This window comes from Oryzias latipes, chromosome 4 (assembly GCF_053564925.1).
Source record: "Oryzias latipes strain Hd-rR chromosome 4, Olatipes_Hd-rR_3.1".
Lineage (NCBI taxonomy): Eukaryota > Metazoa > Chordata > Actinopteri > Beloniformes > Adrianichthyidae > Oryzias > Oryzias latipes.
Window position 1 is genome coordinate 12,863,654 of NC_136240.1, and position 18,196 is coordinate 12,881,849.

Genomic DNA, 18,196 nt, shown 5'->3' on the forward strand with positions numbered 1-18,196 from the left:
CTCGGCTGCCCTGACGGTGGAAGCCCTCGCGGTTGTTGTACACTTGGCCTCGAAAATCATCGATAGAAATTCTACCTCAGGCCTAGGGCCCTGCAAAGACATAAAGGCCCTGTGCGGCGACTTGTACGCAGCGCCTGAACAGTTTCTGCCCGTCGTCTCCATAGCGGCAGGTTTGTTCGGGCGCAACGTCACGGTCTGCTCGCAGGGGACCTTCTTTCACATTTGCAACAGCCATCACGGGAACTCGTGGGTGCAGGGCTTTCTGGAATGCGACGGATCATCGTGGCAGATGAGGGGCCTGCCGCCGCACACGACTCCAATCGAACTTCTGTTCGAGAGTGGACCGAATCACAGAGCGGGCTCGCTCCGCGCCTACGCGAGGCTACACGACCTCGATGTGATCGAGGTTCCTTCGGACGGTTACTGCGGATTCCACAGCGTAGCCCAGCTCCTGTTCAATGACACGGCCAGAGGGGAAACCCGCGCGTCCCTGGTGACGAGGACGGCCGAGTTTGTGTTTCTCAACGCGGAAAGGGCAGACGTCAGAGAGACGTACCTGACAGTCAACGGACCCAAAAACGTCTCTGAGCTGAAGCGACTCTTGTCTGAGGAGAAGAGGTGGCTCAGTGTACAGGAGGTAAAATACATGCTAGAAGCTCACGGCAAACGCTTGGGACTCCTCACGGAGACGTCGTACCCGATCTACGATAGGGCTTGCGCTCACATCGTGTGGACCCGAAACCATTACGAGCCCTTGAAACCCAAAGTGTTACGATGCTGAGCTATGCTGTTTTCTGTCAGATGTTTTTTTTTATTTTTCCTTGTTGTTTCGATGAGGTGATGGAAATAAAAATCAAAGACATACCAAATTCTGTGGTGCACGACTGAATTCTTTATTTTGTGAAAAAGGAATACACTGGAAATACTGTACATGAACACAAGTACATGAACACAACCGCAATGCAGTCAGAGGGTGAGTTTCTTTGCTTCATGCGAGATAAAGTAAACTGCAAAAATGGTACATGGCGACTGCTCTCGGTAGAAGCGACACGGGTCACTACACAGTCAGAAGGAACATTCGGTACACTGCCCCGTTGCCGAGTGAGAGACGGTGCGTGCGCTACAAATTGAAGCAAATTGAAGTGGATGAAACCTAATAGTACATGCTGCTTTGAGTGTCCTCTTCCCGCTGAGGGAGCCCTAGAGAGCTTTCCCCCGCCCCGTCACCGTGCGTGTGCTCAGACCCTCTCGAGGTCCACCCGTCTCCAGCCACTCCTTCCCCGTCGAGTTCTTCGTTCTGATTGGCAAAGGCGGCGGCGAGCGCTCTGGTGACCAGGTCGTACCTCTCCAACGGGTTGAGCTGAGCGAGGGTCACGGGCCCGGCGACAGCGGGCTCGACCACAATCACCCGATTCCACTTGATGACTTGATTTTGTATCCGTACGACAAACGGGCCGTAGGGTTGCACCTCGAAGCCTTGTTCCGTGGGCAGAGAAAGCATTTCGTATCGTCCGTCTCTACCCAGCACGTCCTCCAGCGGGCTTCGCGGTCCCGTGGCTCTTTCGGAAAAGCCGCACAGCCCGTACACTTGGTGGATGAGCTCCTCGTCCTCGGGCAAAGTCCACTCTCTGAAGTAGTTTCTCATATCCCCGGCCTGGAGCCACGACACGCAGCTGCGCTCCTTACTGCGGCCGCCCTTTGAGCACATCGGAGAGCCGTAGGCTGAGTGCGGGCACGCTCCGAAAACGGCGATGTACGCCCGCTTCAGCTTGTCAGCTGCCGCGTCGGGCACGTATTGTCGCAGGTTTAGCTGGGAGAGGGTTTCCCACACGGCGGCCAGACCTTCCAAAGCACCCCATGCGGGCCCGTTCCCGTCCCAGACGTACAGCGTGTCGACAAGGCACGCCAGCAGGTCGACCCTAAATCCCGTCTTGACCCTCCAAATGCGAGCCGGCTGTATGCGCTTCATGGTGAAGCCGAGAACCCTCAGGGAAAGGATCTGAACTCTGAGGAGGCACTGTAGCACGTGGTAGGCCAGCAGTACCTTGTCGTCGTAGAACCACGACACGAGCGACCCCTTGGAGCACCCGAGGTTCACAGACCCGGGGCTCTCGCCCACAAACACCCCGAGCGCCATTTCCTCCGTGTCTTTGGTCACGCAGTGTAGGGCGAAGGTGCGTGCAGCAAAGGAGTGGACTTGCAGGCGCGTGTGCATGTCCAGCAGATTCACCAGAGACTCGTAGGCCATGTGAATCCTGTGTATGATCAAGCCCTGGACGTCCTGGACGGTGCACACGGCACCCAGGTAGTTGGTCTTTTTCCCGAGCACTCGAAGGAGATGTGGCGTGTCCTCCTTGCACAAGCTCGGCAAACTGTCCACGAGAATCTCCGTGAGCCTGAAACCCCGGTCCGGCGGAGCGGAGAGGTCCACGGTGAAGTACCACTGCTCCGAGAGCTCGCAGTTGAGCACGGTGCGCTCCACCGCCGGCACGTAGGCAAACCCTGTGGGCCATGAGAGCTTCGTGCACCGGGCGTGCCCCCGTCTCGTCATATCCCCGTCCCTGTGCGAGTACTCTCTGCCCATCCTCCACAGAAACCTTTGGCAAGTGATTGATCCGCGTACCAGGTCCAACACAGCTGGCCCCCGCTGCATTTGCTTGTCCTTTGCGCCCTGGCCCCACGCGTCCCATCGCTCCGGCTTGTTGAGTCCGTGGCACGGCCTGCTGACGCAGTCCTCCTCTGAGTGACGTTTCACGGTGAGGTTGCTGATCAAATCGGTTATGTCCCTCGAAACCAGGTAAGTGACGGGGTGAAAGCGGGCGCAGTCGGACAGTTGCCTCTCCCGCCGCGAGAGCCCTCTGGACCTCCATCTCATGCAATTAGCCTTATGCACCCGCTCGCGTTTGGCCGAGCTGAGACTGTCCTCCTCGCCGCGACTGTCCTCCATTCGGATGGGGCCGTGAAGCAACTGCCTATCTGCGCTTCCCGAGGGGTTGAGTCCTCCCGAAGCGACGAGCGCCTCTTCTCCGTCGCACCGGGTCGTCTCCAGCAAGGGGTCCTCCGATTTTAGGCTAAGAAGGGTTAGAGTCGTGTCCGCACTCGTGCTCTGCTCGGGGTAAAAGGACTCTTGTAAGACTCTGTACACCATGTCGGTGCTCTGGAAATTGTCGATGTCAGTTCTGGCGAAGAAGAGATTCGTAGTGTTGTCTGTCACAATGCAGTCCAGGGAGCCTGCCGTGTGGAGGGAGCCTGCCGTGTGGAGGGAGCCGGTCGAGCGAAGGGAGCTCGCCTCGTCCTCGCCGCAAAGTCCGAAGTCCTGCAGCTCGGCGAGGGCGTCCCGCTTTTCGACCTTGGCACTGGGCGAACTGTGGCAGCCTCTGTCACAGTCTGTCAATCTCTCCCATTCCGCAGAGAGGAGGCCCTCGTTCACGGGGTTCACGTCCGCGTCTAGGTAGGTCACGGTCCGCGGCTTGCTCGAAGGTTCGCTCGACGACCCGCGAGAGAGAGCCAGTTCCCTTGTCAGATCGCTGCTCATCTTCAGAATGTGCTCCAGGCCGCAGCATTCTTCCAGCGTCTGCTGGCTCGCGGACTGGGATGCCTCTGGAAAAAGCGGCTGACAGGGATCCATCGTCATGCTTTTTGTGACGTGCGGATTGCTCAGCGTGTTACTCTTGCGCTTCCTCCTGCCGGTCTTGGTTCGGGCTGGACTGGTGGCACGGGCGCGTCCCGAAGCCTGGCAAGATAGAATTTCCGCGAGGGTCTTACAGCGCTCCGGTGTCCTCCTCGCTGGCCCCAGCGAGGACAACTCGTCCTCCTTCAGGACCTCTATCATGCAGGCGAGCCCGGGCGCCGCTGCGGCCCCGTCGCACCGCGTCAACCAGTCGAACCGCTCTCTCAAAGAGCTGCGATCCCTGGACCCAGGCCCCAGCCACGCGGTTCGCGGCCAGCGGCCCGTCTCTTCGGACCGCGGCGGTCTCCCGAGGCAATCCAGCACCGTGGACCAGAGGTGAGCGTCCGCCATGCCCGTCCTGCAAAACTCAGAGATGGCGGCCTCCGTTGTCGAGCCATCGTCCGGGAGCGCTCCGGCGCGCAGCACGCTCAGCGCCAAGTTGGAGCACGCGGCACGAAAACTGTCTTCGTCGTCGGTCAGCGCAGAGGCCCTGTAAAGCCCGGGCATGGAAACTAAGGGGAGCAGCGACATTGTCTCCCCTGTGTGTCGGTGGATGACGAAGGCGCATGAGAGCTTGGAGGTGCGGCTGTGAGAGTCGTCATCCTTTGCGTTCTGGTACAGAACTCTGCAAGGATGGCGATCGGTGGAGCGGAGGTCTCTCAGGGAGTCCAACACGCAGACCAGCGCTCTGCGGACCACGACGTCGCGGACCTGCTTTCCTCGGGTCTCCCTCAGCCAGCTGTGGAGCGGCAGCCACCCGGCCCCCGACGTTGTCACCACGTGCATGACAGTCGACGGCGCTCCTCCCGCTTGCTCCAGCGCGATGCAATCGAGCTGAGGGTAGTGCTGCCCGACCCCCGGTGAAAAGACCTGTCCTTCGTCTTTCAGCCTGACCCTCCGCCTCGCTCTGCATTGGTTCTCGTAAGCCCTCGCGGCTTCGTGCAAGGTTTGCTCCAGGTGTTTGTTGGAAACCAACACACTCAGGACGACGGAGACGTCCCCGTGGAGCGAGGTGCGCACCTCGCGCACCCTCACCAGCGGCTTACTCTGTGTCCTTTGGCTCGTCATTTCGGGTCCGGGCGCGGCCCTCAGCTCGTGAAACAGGCAATGGTTCCTCACGAAGCCGTAGAGGGGTTCGGGCATCCTCAGCTCGAAGCGGTCGGTCGACGGGGTCCACGACCAGCTCTCCAGCTCCGAGCCCAGGTTGAAGTAGTAGGGAATCGAAACGCCTAGCCTGGTGCTCTGCTTGTCCTGATATCTCCACCAGAGCTTGAGGATGCTGGCATGAAGGTGAAGCTCCTCTTCTGGGTCGTGAGGCGAGCGCCGGGATGCGTCGGGACCTAGCGCTAGAAGTAGGTGCCTGGCGACGTCCCTCAACTCGCCGGGGGATCTGTAAAACGTGTAGCGCCTCCTTTTGGCCAGGCTGACGAAGAGCATTACGAAGTACGGAGTGTGGAGGGTGGCCAAGTGTTCCAACCGCCGCAGGTTCAGCCCCACTTCTTGCGGTGCGCGGTTATCGCAGCGATCTTCCACCTCCAGCACGTGGCGACACAACGATGGTTCGAAACGTATTTTCACCCCTCTGCACAGCTGACAATATTTGCACTGGCCTGAGACGAAAAACGAACTTAGTCCGATCGAGCCCCTTAGGTCTTGCGGGTGGTAGAAGTAATCTCTGCGCTCTGCTGCGAGGCGGTCCCGCTCCCCCGGTGGAATCTCCCACGTAGCCCGATTGCAGAGGTAACAGATGGCCTCTTCGACGCAGTCGAAGCAGTCTCGGTCGACGTGGAGTTCCAGAGCACCTGCGTGCAGTGCTGCGGCTGCCACCAGCCACTTGGAGACGCCGTCCTTTGGATCCATGGGCTCAGCTGCGCAACTGACAAAAAAAACATAACACAGAGGAATGGTTGGGCAGGGGTGAGAGACAGAGGAAAGGACTCAGATGATGATGATGATGATGATAATGATTATGATTTGTCACAGACGCGGTTAGTTTTTTTTTTTCACTGCGTTTTTATAACTTTGCCTCGTCCTTTTCACTGGATCGCTTCGCGCTTCGAAGAAAATTCTGAAAAGTCTGTTAATATCCCTCACGTGACGCCCGCCATGTAAGCATCACGAGCGCCCCCCTGTCATCTTGACTCGGCGTCACAGTTTGTAAATGTTCAGCGAGGTGTCGCCGTCCAACACTGTGTGCGTTACCATCAGTCTGTACTCTCTGTCTCTCGCGTGGTAGTACAGGGTGTGTTGCACGGCTATGGCGAGGCAGCAAGCCCCGTCCGTCTTCCCGAGAGCCCAGGTCCTGAACTGGTCCCGAAAGCCTTGCGGCTCACACACACGGCGAGACCTGGAGCCGCTGCTGAAAGGCGTGGGCTTCAGGGTGCCCAGGGATGCCGGCAGCTCGTACCAGAAAGCGGGAGATCCTGCCCGCGGGGAGCCCATCCTGCTCGAGGCCTCTGGGAGCTCACCGATGGCCGCCGCGGCGAGCCCGACATCTCCCTCGAAGTACGTGTGCGCGAAGCAGGAGGCTTCACCCTCGGGTGGCTCGGGCAGAGTCCCCGAAAAACCATCCACGTCTACGATGATGTAGCGCACGCCGAGACTCTCGTTTTTGTAGTCTACGCTGCGGACGGCCGCGGGCAGCACGGTGACGTACCCGAAGAGCCAGGCCAGCACATCGGACTCGATCTTCACAGGGTCGGGCACGTGGTTGGACCAGACCACCGCCTGCATTCCCCTGATCTTCGGAACCGCCTTCATGCAAGCGCTCATCACGTCGAAGGAGTTCCAGCGGAGGTCTATCACGCAGGCTTGCTCCGTTCTCATGCCGATCAGGTGGTGCTTGCAGGCGACGGCTTTCTCGCATGACTCCGGAGACACCAGGTCGAGCGCCAGGGCTTCTCCGAAAAGCCTGTTTCCGTATTCGGGCGTGGGTGCCGTGATGGCGCGCCCTATCACGTACAGGGCGCTGAAGTTGTCGCGGCCCGGGAAGAGCTCCAGGGTTATCTCCTTGGGCAGCGCACTCTCGAAGCAATGCGGCTCTTCCTCCACCGAAACCGGTCCCCGTCTCTGGACACGAAAATTAAACTGGTCCACCACACAGAGGGGTCTCTCTGCGGTGCATCCGAAGTGGGATGGGCGTGATTTGTACACGTACAGTCCCGGAGGCAGGGTCCTGGAACGGTCTACCTGGTAGACCAACACAGAGTCGCAGCATTTGGGGTATCTCGCGCTCCGGTTGCACATCAGCCACCTGTACGCCGCTGCCACCGGCTCCATTTCGTACGCCCACAGGACTTGGGACTGGGCTCTGGCGATTTCGCGGGAGGAGCCCTGCCCGCCCGGTTTGGTGGCGCACCGTCGGCGGCGTTCGGGGTTCGGAACATCTGCGCCGTCCCCCCCTCTGTAGCGCTGTTCCGCGGACGCGCTAATCCGTTGCACGCAAGTGCAGGGCCCTTCTTTCGTGCCATGTCGCAGCAACGCGTCCACTGCATGCCTAAAGTTGAACCTGTGGTGGGAGCAGTTGGTCGTGCCCTCTCCGAGAGACCTCAGGCTCACGCCTTCAGTTCCGGGGGCGTACAGCACGCCGCCGATCACTGGCACGGGGTCTAGCGCCAAGGCCCTGTACAGGGAGCAGCACAGCTCCCGCTTCGCTTCCATCGTGGACTGAGCTTCCTCGGACGGCGGAGGGGGCCACGGGTGTTATGTCGACGATGTCGCGAGGAGAGGGGGAAGCTCCTCGAGAGGGCCCTCACGACGCCTTTGCAGGGAGGGTACCCGTCGAACTGTTGATGGAGTGTAAAAGAAAGCGTCAGAAGGCCTCAGTGGAGGCCGCTCTCAAGTCTACGAATCTATACAGGAGAGTTTCCACGATCAGCTACGTCGGCGGAGCGTCCAAGGTCGGCAGAGCGAGGGTCGACAAGCGGTCGGGGTGCGCAAAGTGCCTGTCGTGTCTGGTGACCTTGGTCAAAGGCAGCAAGCAAAGGAGCAGAGCCGGCGTCAAGCTCCGATGTCCTTGCGAAGCCAGGGTGTGCGAGACCTGTTTCGTGAATGACCCACACTGGTACCTGACGGAGCCTCACTTCAGCAGCTGCCCGTCCCTCCGCGGGTTCATCTGTTCCACGTGCGCCTGTTTTGCAGGACTCGTCGAGAAACCATGTTGCCTCTGGATGTGCCCGGGCTGTTCGGACGGGGTCCGAGAGAAGGGCGTCTCCTGCTCGCTGTGCTCAAAACCCGTGCCTCGCGGGAAGCCATCCGCGCGTCGCTCCCTCTGGTGCGAAGCGGCGGATCCGGGTCGACGGGCTGCGGAGCCTCCCTCGGACGCCCCATGTTTGGACGAGGGCAAAGTCTCAGACGGCAGGGAGCTGATCAAGGCTCGCGTCTTGGAGCGTGCGGCAGAGAGAAGACACCTGTCGTCTGCCGACCTCGCCGTCCTCTTCCCGGAGTGCGAGCCTCGGCCGGGCAGATGCTCGTGCGAGGCAAACGGCGACCCCAATCCCATGTGCCCACGCTGCACCCCCGTGCTGGCCGTGTTGGAGCTGCTGGCCAGGAACCCGAAACCGCTCATGGCATCTTTCGCGGAGCGCGCGGTGCCGGGACGAGCCCTGGCCCGTAACACGTACGACAGGGCCCTGCTCACGGAGATGCTGAATGACAGAGGGCTCCCTAGGTGCGCTAATCGCAACTCCTGCAAAGGAATGCTGGTCAACGTGCGGACGGGCCCCTTGACGACTCTGATGTCCCCAGAGGCTTACAAGCAATATGTTCTGGAACGAGATAAGGTGCAGCGCTCGGGCGACGGCGAGCCGAACATCGTGCCGCAGCCTTCCTGCTGCGTCCTGTGCCTGCTGTTTAATCAGTCCGCCGCGGTCGCGCAGATGTGCGGTTCGCAGGGCCTCCGGCTCGAAACCCCCCGCACGGACCCCGTGTACTACTTCAACGTGAAGTTCGCACCAGACGTGGGCCTGCCTGAGGTATCGGTGAGAGACTACCAAGGGTTCCTTGTCAACTTTCAAGGTTCCGTGGGAAGCTACAAGCCCGCGTTCTACTACAACTGGAGACACATGCTGGAAATGTTACACAGAGACGCCTCTGGAGCAGTGACCCTCATTCACCCCGGACAAAGGCAGCTTTAGACTCTTCGAGGTACGATAAGCTGTGCTCGAAAAGGGCGACTGTTTTGTAAAAGAAAAAAAAAAAAAGAGAAAAGCCAACCGTTGATCAATTAGGATTTAAAGTATGAACTCACTTACGTGGTCCTGAGCTCTAAGCTGTGCGATCCAGGTTCAGCAACACGAAGCCTTGTGAGATTCTGCAAAGTGGAAAAAGAGGGGAGTATGCAAAGGAAAGATTGCCCTCCTCTGTGTTGCTCTTTGCAGCGTGACAACTGGCTTTGCACGGGCCCTTGGTAGAAATCTGCCACGCTGCACTGAGTCTTAATCTCTGTGGTTGGACCTCACTGTCCTCTTTGCCCCTCCCTCTTTCCCTGCAGCGGGTGTGGGGGGGCTTACAATCAGCCTCCTCCTCCTTCAGAATGAAGGCCCCACCTTCTAACGTTTCCTCTTTTTCTTCCAGTGTCCTCCTTCTCCCTCTCTGTCTGACTCTGCCTCGCTGAAGTCTGACGGGAGTGTGGCGGACCGGAAACGGAAACTAGACCAGAAGATTTGGATCACAGGCCCTTTAAAACTTGTTCCGTGCAAACCAAGAGAGGTCATAGTAACCTTACGCGAGTTTAACAAAGATTGGAGGGAAGTTGCTCCGTGAAGAGCGCGACAGTGAAGGTTCGAGAGAGAGAAAAAGAAAAATCAATCCTTCTGCCATGGAAAAGTACTGGAAGACCAGCTTTTGCCTGGGCAAGGGGGGCTTCGGCAAAGTGTTTCTGGGAAAGAGGCGAAGCGACGGGATTTCCGTGGCCCTGAAGATTATCCCGCTCTCGCGTACGAGATGCTGCGAGGTTGATGGGACCAGTAAGCCATTCGAAGCTGTCGCCTTGGAAATGGTCTCCAAAGACCCTCCGTTTCCTGGGATCATCCGCATGCTGGACTTTTACAAGACCCCGTATAATTGGGTGATAGTCACGGAGAAGCCAGAGAACACGCAAGATCTGTACGAATACATCACGATCAGTAAGCGTCTGCGCGAGGACACGGCCAGAGAATTTTTAGGTCAGGTCATCCAGGCCTTGCTCCACTGTCACAGCCGCGGTGTTGTGCACATGGACGTAAAAGACGAAAACCTGCTGGTGGACCTGACGACGCTCGAGCTGAAACTCATCGACTTTGGCTCCGCCGAATTTCTTGAACCCGACAAAGTGTACGACATGTTCCACGGGACTGCGGCATATGGGCCCCCCGAACGGCTCACACAAGGATGCTACAAAGCTCTTCCATCTGAGGTTTGGTCGTTGGGGATTCTTTTGTACGACATGGTGCACGGGGACATACCATTTGGAAACGACAGGGAGCTCCTACTGGGCGAGCTTAGATTCGAAAAAGACCTCTCTGAGGACTGCGTGGCCCTGATAAAATGGTGTTTGAGCAGGACGCCCGAAGAGAGACCGATGCTGAAAGACATACTGGCCCACCCTTGGATGCTGAAGCGAGGCTCGGAGGCGCACGAAGGCGACGCCACGGCTGGAGCCCCGAAGCCCACGCGAGGGGATCTCCAGCAATCGGAGCCCGGCTCTGCTCTGGCGGCCCGAGCCCACGATGTCGACACGCCGACCCGTCGAGGGTCCGTCTCGTCCGTGGGAAACGAAAAGCAGCTTCGTCCGGCGATGGCGACGCTCTGCTCCGAGGGCTTCGAATCAATCTGGAGGAGATTGCCGTCCTTCGACCGACTTCCCAGTCGTCAGGGGAGTATCGCCGCAGAGACAGGACTTACCGAGGCTCGTTGCCACTCAGAGGTCTCGCAGAGCGGAGCGCATCGTCCGGGTCAGGGAGAGCTCCCAAAAACGGAGTAGGATGTAGGATGTTGAACAAAATGGCTAACTGCTCATGTTGTATAGATGCCAGTTCCATGATAACTCAATAGAGCTTGTTCCCTGATGCCTACTGTACAGTTTTTTTTTGCCTTGTTCGAATAAAAGTCAAACTGGAACCTCAACGTTGCATATTCGCTTTCTTTTTTGCTCATGGGTTTTGTCCCAACATGACTATTTGAAGAGATATTTTTCTAATTATTGGATACATCACACAATCTCGGTTTTTAAAGATTGAAAAATTAAAAAAAAAAATACATTGGTGTGTACATTTTTAATCGTATAATGGTCAGTATATACACGTTAGATAAAGTGATTACCACACACAAAGGTTACATGATTTTGGTCAGCATATACACAGGTTAAATGAAGTGATTACCATATACAAGGAATGGCAGCCAGAGCTGTCTGCTGTGACGTTACTTTGATGACCCAGACCTCCCGCTCGCCGTAGCACCAACAGAGTGGGGTGGAAATGAAACGGTCCAAAGAACCTTCATGCAGCTCTACTCAAAAAGAAAAACAAAAACAAAACAAGAGTGTGTTGGAAAAGTCAGCAGAAGTCGATGGTATTTACTTACCAAATACCAAAAGAAACAAAATTAGTTGTAGCGTTAGATACAAGGGGGCTTACAAAGAGGCTCCGGCCCAAGTTTAGGGACACTGACCTGAGTTCTGAGACTCAGACCATCAGAGGAAGCTTTGGACCCTAATCTCTCACAAAAAGAGTCTCAGTGAAAATCTGCTAAAAATGTATACTAAAAAAAAAAAAATAGTTCCACACGCTCTCTTGTAGGTCCGTTCGACCCCAACACTAACTAAAACTAAACAGTAGCTCCGCGCACTGTCTCGCGGGGTCCGTGAGACCCAACGCCGACTGGAACCAAACAGTGGGTCCGCGCGCTGTCTCGCGGGGTCCGTTAGACCCCGAACAGAATTGGAACGAAACACAGGCTCCGCGCGCTGTCTCGCGGGGTCCGTGAAACCCCGTACAGAATTGGAACGAAACACAGGCTCCGCGCGCTGTTTGCACGGTCCGTTAAACCCCGAACAGAAGTGGAACGAAACACAGGCTCCGCGTGCTGTCTCGCGGGGTCCGTGAGACCCCGTACAGAATTGGAGCGAAACACAGGCACCTCGCGCTGTCTCGCATGGTCCCAGCGACCCCGTCTCGATTTGGAACCAAACAGTGGCACCTCGCGCTGTCTCGCGTGGTCCGTGAGACCCCGTACAGAATTGGAACCAAACAGTGGCACCTCGCGCTGTCTCGCGGGGTCCGTGAGACCCCGTAGAGAGTTGGAACGAAACACAGGCTCCGCGCGCTGTCTCGCGGGGTCCGTGAGACCCCGTACAGAGTTGGAACGAAACACAGGCTCCGAGCGCTGTCTCCCGGGGTCCGTGAGACCCCGTACAGAATTGGAAGGAAACACAGGCTCCGCGCGCTGTCTTGCACGGTCCGTGAGACCCCGAACAGAATTGGAACCAAACTGTGGCTCCGAGCGCTGTCTCGCGGGGTCCGTGAGACCCCGTACAGAGTTGGAACGAAACACAGGCTCCGCGCGCTGTCTCGCGGGGTCCGTGAGACCCCGTACAGAGTTGGAACGAAACACAGGCTCCGCGCGCTGTCTGGCGGGGTCCGTGAGACCCCGTACAGAGTTGGAACGAAACACAGGCTCCGCGCGCTGTCTCGCGGGGTCCGTGAGACCCCGTACAGAGTTGGAACGAAACACAGGCTCTGACCGCTGTCTCCCGGGGTCCGTGAGACCCCGTACAGAATTGGAACGAAACACAGGCTCCGCGCGCTGTTTGCACGGTCCGTTAGACCCCGAACAGAAGTGGAACGAAACACAGGCTCCGCGCGCTGTCTCGCGGGGTCCGTGAGACACCGTACAGAATTGGAGCGAAACACAGGCACCTCGCGCTGTCTTGCACGGTCCCAGCGACCCCGTCTCGATTTGGAACCAAACAGTTGCACCTCGCGCTGTCTCGCGTGGTCCGTGAGACCCCGTACAGAATTGGAACCAAACAGTGGCACCTCGCGCTGTCTCGCGGGGTCCGTGAGACCCCGTACAGATATGGAACGAAACACAGGCTCCGCGCGCTGTCTCGCGGGGTCCGTGAGACCCCGTACAGAGTTGGAACGAAACACAGGCTCCGCGCGCTGTCTCGCGGGGTCCGTGAGACCCCGTACAGAGTTGGAACGAAACACAGGCTCCGAGCGCTGTCTCCCGGGGTCCGTGAGACCCCGTAGAGAGTTGGAACGAAACACAGGCTCCGCGAGCTGTCTCGCGGGGTCCGTGAGACCCCGTACAGAGTTGGAACGAAACACAGGCTCCGAGCGCTGTCTCCCGGGGTCCGTGAGACCCCGTACAGAGTTGGAAGGAAACACAGGCTCCGAGCGCTGTCTCGCGGGGTCCGTGAAACCCCGTACAGAATTGGAACGAAACACAGGCTCCGCGCGCTGTCTAACACGGTCCGTGAGACCCCGAACATAAGTGGAACGAAACACAGGCTCCGCGCGCTGTCTCGCGGGGTCCGTGAGACCCCGTACAGAGTTGGAACGAAACACAGGCTCCGAGCGCTGTCTCCCGGGGTCCGTGAGACCCCGTACAGAATTGGAAGGAAACACAGGCTCCGCGCGCTGTCTTGCACGGTCCGTGAGACCCCGAACAGAATTGGAACCAAACTGTGGCTCCGAGCGCTGTCTCGCGGGGTCCGTGAGACCCCGTACAGAGTTGGAACGAAACACAGGCTCCGCGCGCTGTCTCGCGGGGTCCGTGAGACCCCGTACAGAGTTGGAACGAAACACAGGCTCCGCGCGCTGTCTGGCGGGGTCCGTGAGACCCCGTACAGAGTTGGAACGAAACACAGGCTCCGCGCGCTGTCTCGCGGGGTCCGTGAGACCCCGTACAGAGTTGGAACGAAACACAGGCTCTGACCGCTGTCTCCCGGGGTCCGTGAGACCCCGTACAGAATTGGAACGAAACACAGGCTCCGCGCGCTGTTTGCACGGTCCGTTAGACCCCGAACAGAAGTGGAACGAAACACAGGCTCCGCGCGCTGTCTCGCGGGGTCCGTGAGACACCGTACAGAATTGGAGCGAAACACAGGCACCTCGCGCTGTCTTGCACGGTCCCAGCGACCCCGTCTCGATTTGGAACCAAACAGTTGCACCTCGCGCTGTCTCGCGTGGTCCGTGAGACCCCGTACAGAATTGGAACCAAACAGTGGCACCTCGCGCTGTCTCGCGGGGTCCGTGAGACCCCGTACAGATATGGAACGAAACACAGGCTCCGCGCGCTGTCTCGCGGGGTCCGTGAGACCCCGTACAGAGTTGGAACGAAACACAGGCTCCGCGCGCTGTCTCGCGGGGTCCGTGAGACCCCGTACAGAGTTGGAACGAAACACAGGCTCCGAGCGCTGTCTCCCGGGGTCCGTGAGACCCCGTAGAGAGTTGGAACGAAACACAGGCTCCGCGAGCTGTCTCGCGGGGTCCGTGAGACCCCGTACAGAGTTGGAACGAAACACAGGCTCCGAGCGCTGTCTCCCGGGGTCCGTGAGACCCCGTACAGAGTTGGAAGGAAACACAGGCTCCGAGCGCTGTCTCGCGGGGTCCGTGAAACCCCGTACAGAATTGGAACGAAACACAGGCTCCGCGCGCTGTCTAACACGGTCCGTGAGACCCCGAACATAAGTGGAACGAAACACAGGCTCCGCGCGCTGTCTCGCGGGGTCCGTGAGACCCCGTACAGAGTTGGAACGAAACACAGGCTCCGAGCGCTGTCTCCCGGGGTCCGTGAGACCCCGTACAGAATTGGAAGGAAACACAGGCTCCGCGCGCTGTCTTGCACGGTCCGTGAGACCCCGAACAGAATTGGAACCAAACTGTGGCTCCGAGCGCTGTCTCGCGGGGTCCGTGAGACCCCGTACAGAGTTGGAACGAAACACAGGCTCCGCGCGCTGTCTCGCGGGGTCCGTGAGACCCCGTACAGAGTTGGAACGAAACACAGGCTCCGAGCGCTGTCTCCCGGGGTCCGTGAGACCCCGTACAGAATTGGAACGAAACACAGGCTCCGCGCGCTGTTTGCACGGTCCGTTAGACCCCGAACAGAAGTGGAACGAAACACAGGCTCCGCGCGCTGTCTCGCGGGGTCCGTGAGACCCCGTACAGAATTGGAGCGAAACACAGGCACCTCGCGCTGTCTCGCACGGTCCCAGCGACCCCGTCTCGGTTTGGAACCAAACAGTTGCACCTCGCGCTGTCTCGCGTGGTCCGTGAGACCCCGTACAGAATTGGAACCAAACAGTGGCACCTCGCGCTGTCTCGCGGGGTCCGTGAGACCCCGTACAGATATGGAACGAAACACAGGCTCCGCGCGCTGTCTGGCGGGGTCCGTGAGACCCCGTACAGAGTTGGAACGAAACACAGGCTCCGCGCGCTGTCTCGCGGGGTCCGTGAGACCCCGTACAGAGTTGGAACGAAACACAGGCTCTGACCGCTGTCTCCCGGGGTCCGTGAGACCCCGTACAGAATTGGAACGAAACACAGGCTCCGCGCGCTGTTTGCACGGTCCGTTAGACCCCGAACAGAAGTGGAACGAAACACAGGCTCCGCGCGCTGTCTCGCGGGGTCCGTGAGACACCGTACAGAATTGGAGCGAAACACAGGCACCTCGCGCTGTCTTGCACGGTCCCAGCGACCCCGTCTCGATTTGGAACCAAACAGTTGCACCTCGCGCTGTCTCGCGTGGTCCGTGAGACCCCGTACAGAATTGGAACCAAACAGTGGCACCTCGCGCTGTCTCGCGGGGTCCGTGAGACCCCGTACAGATATGGAACGAAACACAGGCTCCGCGCGCTGTCTCGCGGGGTCCGTGAGACCCCGTACAGAGTTGGAACGAAACACAGGCTCCGCGCGCTGTCTCGCGGGGTCCGTGAGACCCCGTACAGAGTTGGAACGAAACACAGGCTCCGAGCGCTGTCTCCCGGGGTCCGTGAGACCCCGTAGAGAGTTGGAACGAAACACAGGCTCCGCGAGCTGTCTCGCGGGGTCCGTGAAACCCCGTACAGAATTGGAACGAAACACAGGCTCCGCGCGCTGTCTAACACGGTCCGTGAGACCCCGAACATAAGTGGAACGAAACACAGGCTCCGCGCGCTGTCTAGCGGGGTCCGTGAGACCCCGTACAGAATTGGAACGAAACACAGGCTCCGCGCGCTGTCTCGTGGGGTCCGTGAAACCCCGTACAGAATTGGAACGAAACACAGGCTCCGCGCACTGTGGCTCCGAGCGCTGTCTCGCACGGTCCGTGAGACCCCGAACAGAATTGGAACGAAACACAGGCTCCGCGCGCTGTTTAGCGGGGTCTGTGAGACCCCGTACAGAATTGTAACCAAACAGTGGCACCTCGCGCTGTCTCGCGGGGTCCGTGAGACCCCGTACAGAATTGGAATGAAACACAGGCTCCGCGCGCTGTCTCGCGGAGTCCGTGAGACCCCGTACAGAATTGGAACGAAACACAGGCTCCGAGCGCTGTCTCCCGGGGTCCGTGAGACCCCGTACAGAATTGGAACGAAACACAGGCTCCGCGCGCTGTCTCGCACGGTCCCAGCGACCCCATCTCGATTTGGACCCAAACCGTGGCACCTCGCGCTGTCTCGCAGGGTCCGTGAAACCCGTACAGAGTTGGAACGAAACACAGGCTCCGCGCGCTGTCTCGTACGGTCCGTGAGACCCCGAACAGAGTTGGAACCAAACTGTGGCTCCGCGCGCTGTCTCGCGGGGTCCGTGAGACCCCGTACAGAATTGGAACGAAACACAGGCTCCGCGCGCTGTCTCGGGGGTCCGTGAGACCCCGTACAGAATTGGAACGAAACACAGGCTCCGCGCGCTGTCTCGCACGGTCCCAGCGACCCCGTACCGATTTGGAACCAAACAGTGGCACCTCGCGCTGTCTCGCGGGGTCCGTGAGACCCCGTACAGAGTTGGAACCATCAGTTTCTCTTTGAAAGCTCAAACACGAACCTGTTTCTGTAGATCCATGACATGTGGGTTACAGTGGGCCACAGGCTGGTTTACCTTCTCCCTTTGCTGCGGATCAGCAGCACCAGTGTTGCTGGCTTGTGACTGTGGGGCAAGTAAGATTAACTGAATATCAAAAAAAATAAGTTGTTTCAAAGAAGTTGGATTTGACGAACATCCCACGTTGACCAACCTCAGAGTTCTTCATTGTTTCGGTCCTCGCCTCGTAGTTTAGCATGTCAAACGGGTCGAGCCACTCACCGTTGACTGTCTGTCCGGAATTGGACAGAACCAGACTGCAGGACAGCAAAAACAACCAGAGCATCTTCTCTGGAGACCAAATTGGTTTGAACTAACTAGCTAGTAACGGAAGAAGAAAACTATGGAAGCTGAAATTGCTTCCGGTTATTTTTTTTTTTTAAAAAAAGCAGCAGAAAACCATTTAGGTTTGTTCATTTGTTTCTCTTGACCTTTCTTGATCACATAAAAAAAAAAAGAAACGTAAACACAAACAGTACACTTCGAAAAGCCTCAAGGGTGATGTAGAAAAGTGAATGCTAAAGAAAAAAAAAATACTTGGGGTCAATCGCACCCCATGAGCCAGCGGGTGGAAGGGAACCGGAAAGCGAGACCCCCGGTGGTGGGCCATGAGAGAAGAGTGAATGCTAAAGAAAAAAAAAAATACTTGGGGTCAATCGCACCCCATGAGCCAGCGGGTGGAAGGGAACCGGAAAAGCGAGAGCCCCGGTGGTGGGCCATGAGAGAAGAGTGAATGCTAAAGAAAAAAAAAAAAATACTTGGGGTCAATCGCACCCCATGAGCCAGCGGGTGGAAGGGAACCGGAAAAACGAGACCCCCGGTGGTGGGCCATGAGAGAAGAGTGAATGCTAAAGAAAAAAAAAAAAAATACTTGGGGTCAATCGCACCCCATGAGCCAGCGGGTGGAAGGGAACCGGAAAAACGAGACCCCCGGTGGTGGGCCATGAGAGAAGAGTGAATGCTACAGAAAAAAAAAAAAATACTTGGGGTCAATCGCACCCCATGAGCCAGCGGGTGAAAGGGAACCGGTAAAGCGAGACCCCAGGTGGTGGGCCATGAGAGAAGAGTGAATGCTAAAGAAAAAAAAAAAAAAACTTGGGGTCAATCGCACCCCATGAGCCAGCGCCAATCCCCTCAGTGGCCACACAAAAAAAAAAAAAAAACTTGGGGTCAATCGAACCCCACGAACCAGCGGGAGGAAGGTGATTGCTAAAAAAGTGGCGCCCCTGGTGGCTGAGGGCAATAAAAGAGAATGGGGTATTAGTGACCCCTAGAGGCAGGGTATAGAAATGAACGGTGGAAAACAAGACCCCTGGTGGTCGGGGGGTATAACTAAAATGGAGAAATGGCGGCCTCTGCTGGACGGGGACAAAAAAGAAAAGGGGGGTTTGGCGCCCTCTACCAGTCGGGGATATAGAGGGTGCCTGAAACGTACAAAAAATTTTTTCAGGAACTCGACCCTCTTCGATTGCGGGAGGGTGTACCG

General features: G+C 58.0%; 2 protein-coding genes and 1 pseudogene across 3 annotated transcripts in view; 1 reads left to right on the top strand and 2 right to left on the bottom strand.

Annotated features, from left to right (window-relative positions):
* The window catches only part of LOC144992020 (uncharacterized), a 34,036-nt gene extending 16,952 nt beyond the window's left edge, over window positions 1–17,084 (bottom strand). The window contains exons 1-2 of the mRNA XM_078946533.1: window positions 16,865–17,084; window positions 16,675–16,776 (exon numbers count right to left, since the gene is read on the bottom strand). Of these exons, the coding sequence (XP_078802659.1) occupies window positions 16,675–16,776; window positions 16,865–16,996 (234 nt within the window). The 5' untranslated portion in view covers window positions 16,997–17,084. The remainder of the gene's footprint in view (window positions 1–16,674; window positions 16,777–16,864) is intronic.
* LOC144992019 (uncharacterized) lies at window positions 870–11,157 on the bottom strand. Its single transcript, XM_078946532.1, has 2 exons — window positions 11,029–11,157; window positions 870–5,546 (listed from the first exon to the last, which is right to left on the bottom strand). Exon 2 carries the CDS (start codon window positions 5,528–5,530, stop codon window positions 1,154–1,156), a length of 4,377 nt encoding a protein of 1,458 aa, XP_078802658.1. The 5' UTR covers window positions 5,531–5,546; window positions 11,029–11,157; the 3' UTR covers window positions 870–1,153.
* LOC144992021 (serine/threonine-protein kinase pim-3 pseudogene) lies at window positions 9,379–10,717 on the top strand (annotated as a pseudogene). The gene has a single exon (XR_013655726.1). The product of XR_013655726.1 is annotated as a serine/threonine-protein kinase pim-3 pseudogene (transcript).
* Window positions 17,085–18,196: the final 1,112 nt, after the last annotated feature.

Excerpts from the sequence above, each read along its gene's own strand:
- LOC144992019 (XM_078946532.1), bottom strand. The coding sequence starts at position 5,530 with ATGGATCCAAAGGACGGCGTCTCCAAGTGGCTGGTGGCAGCCGCAGCA.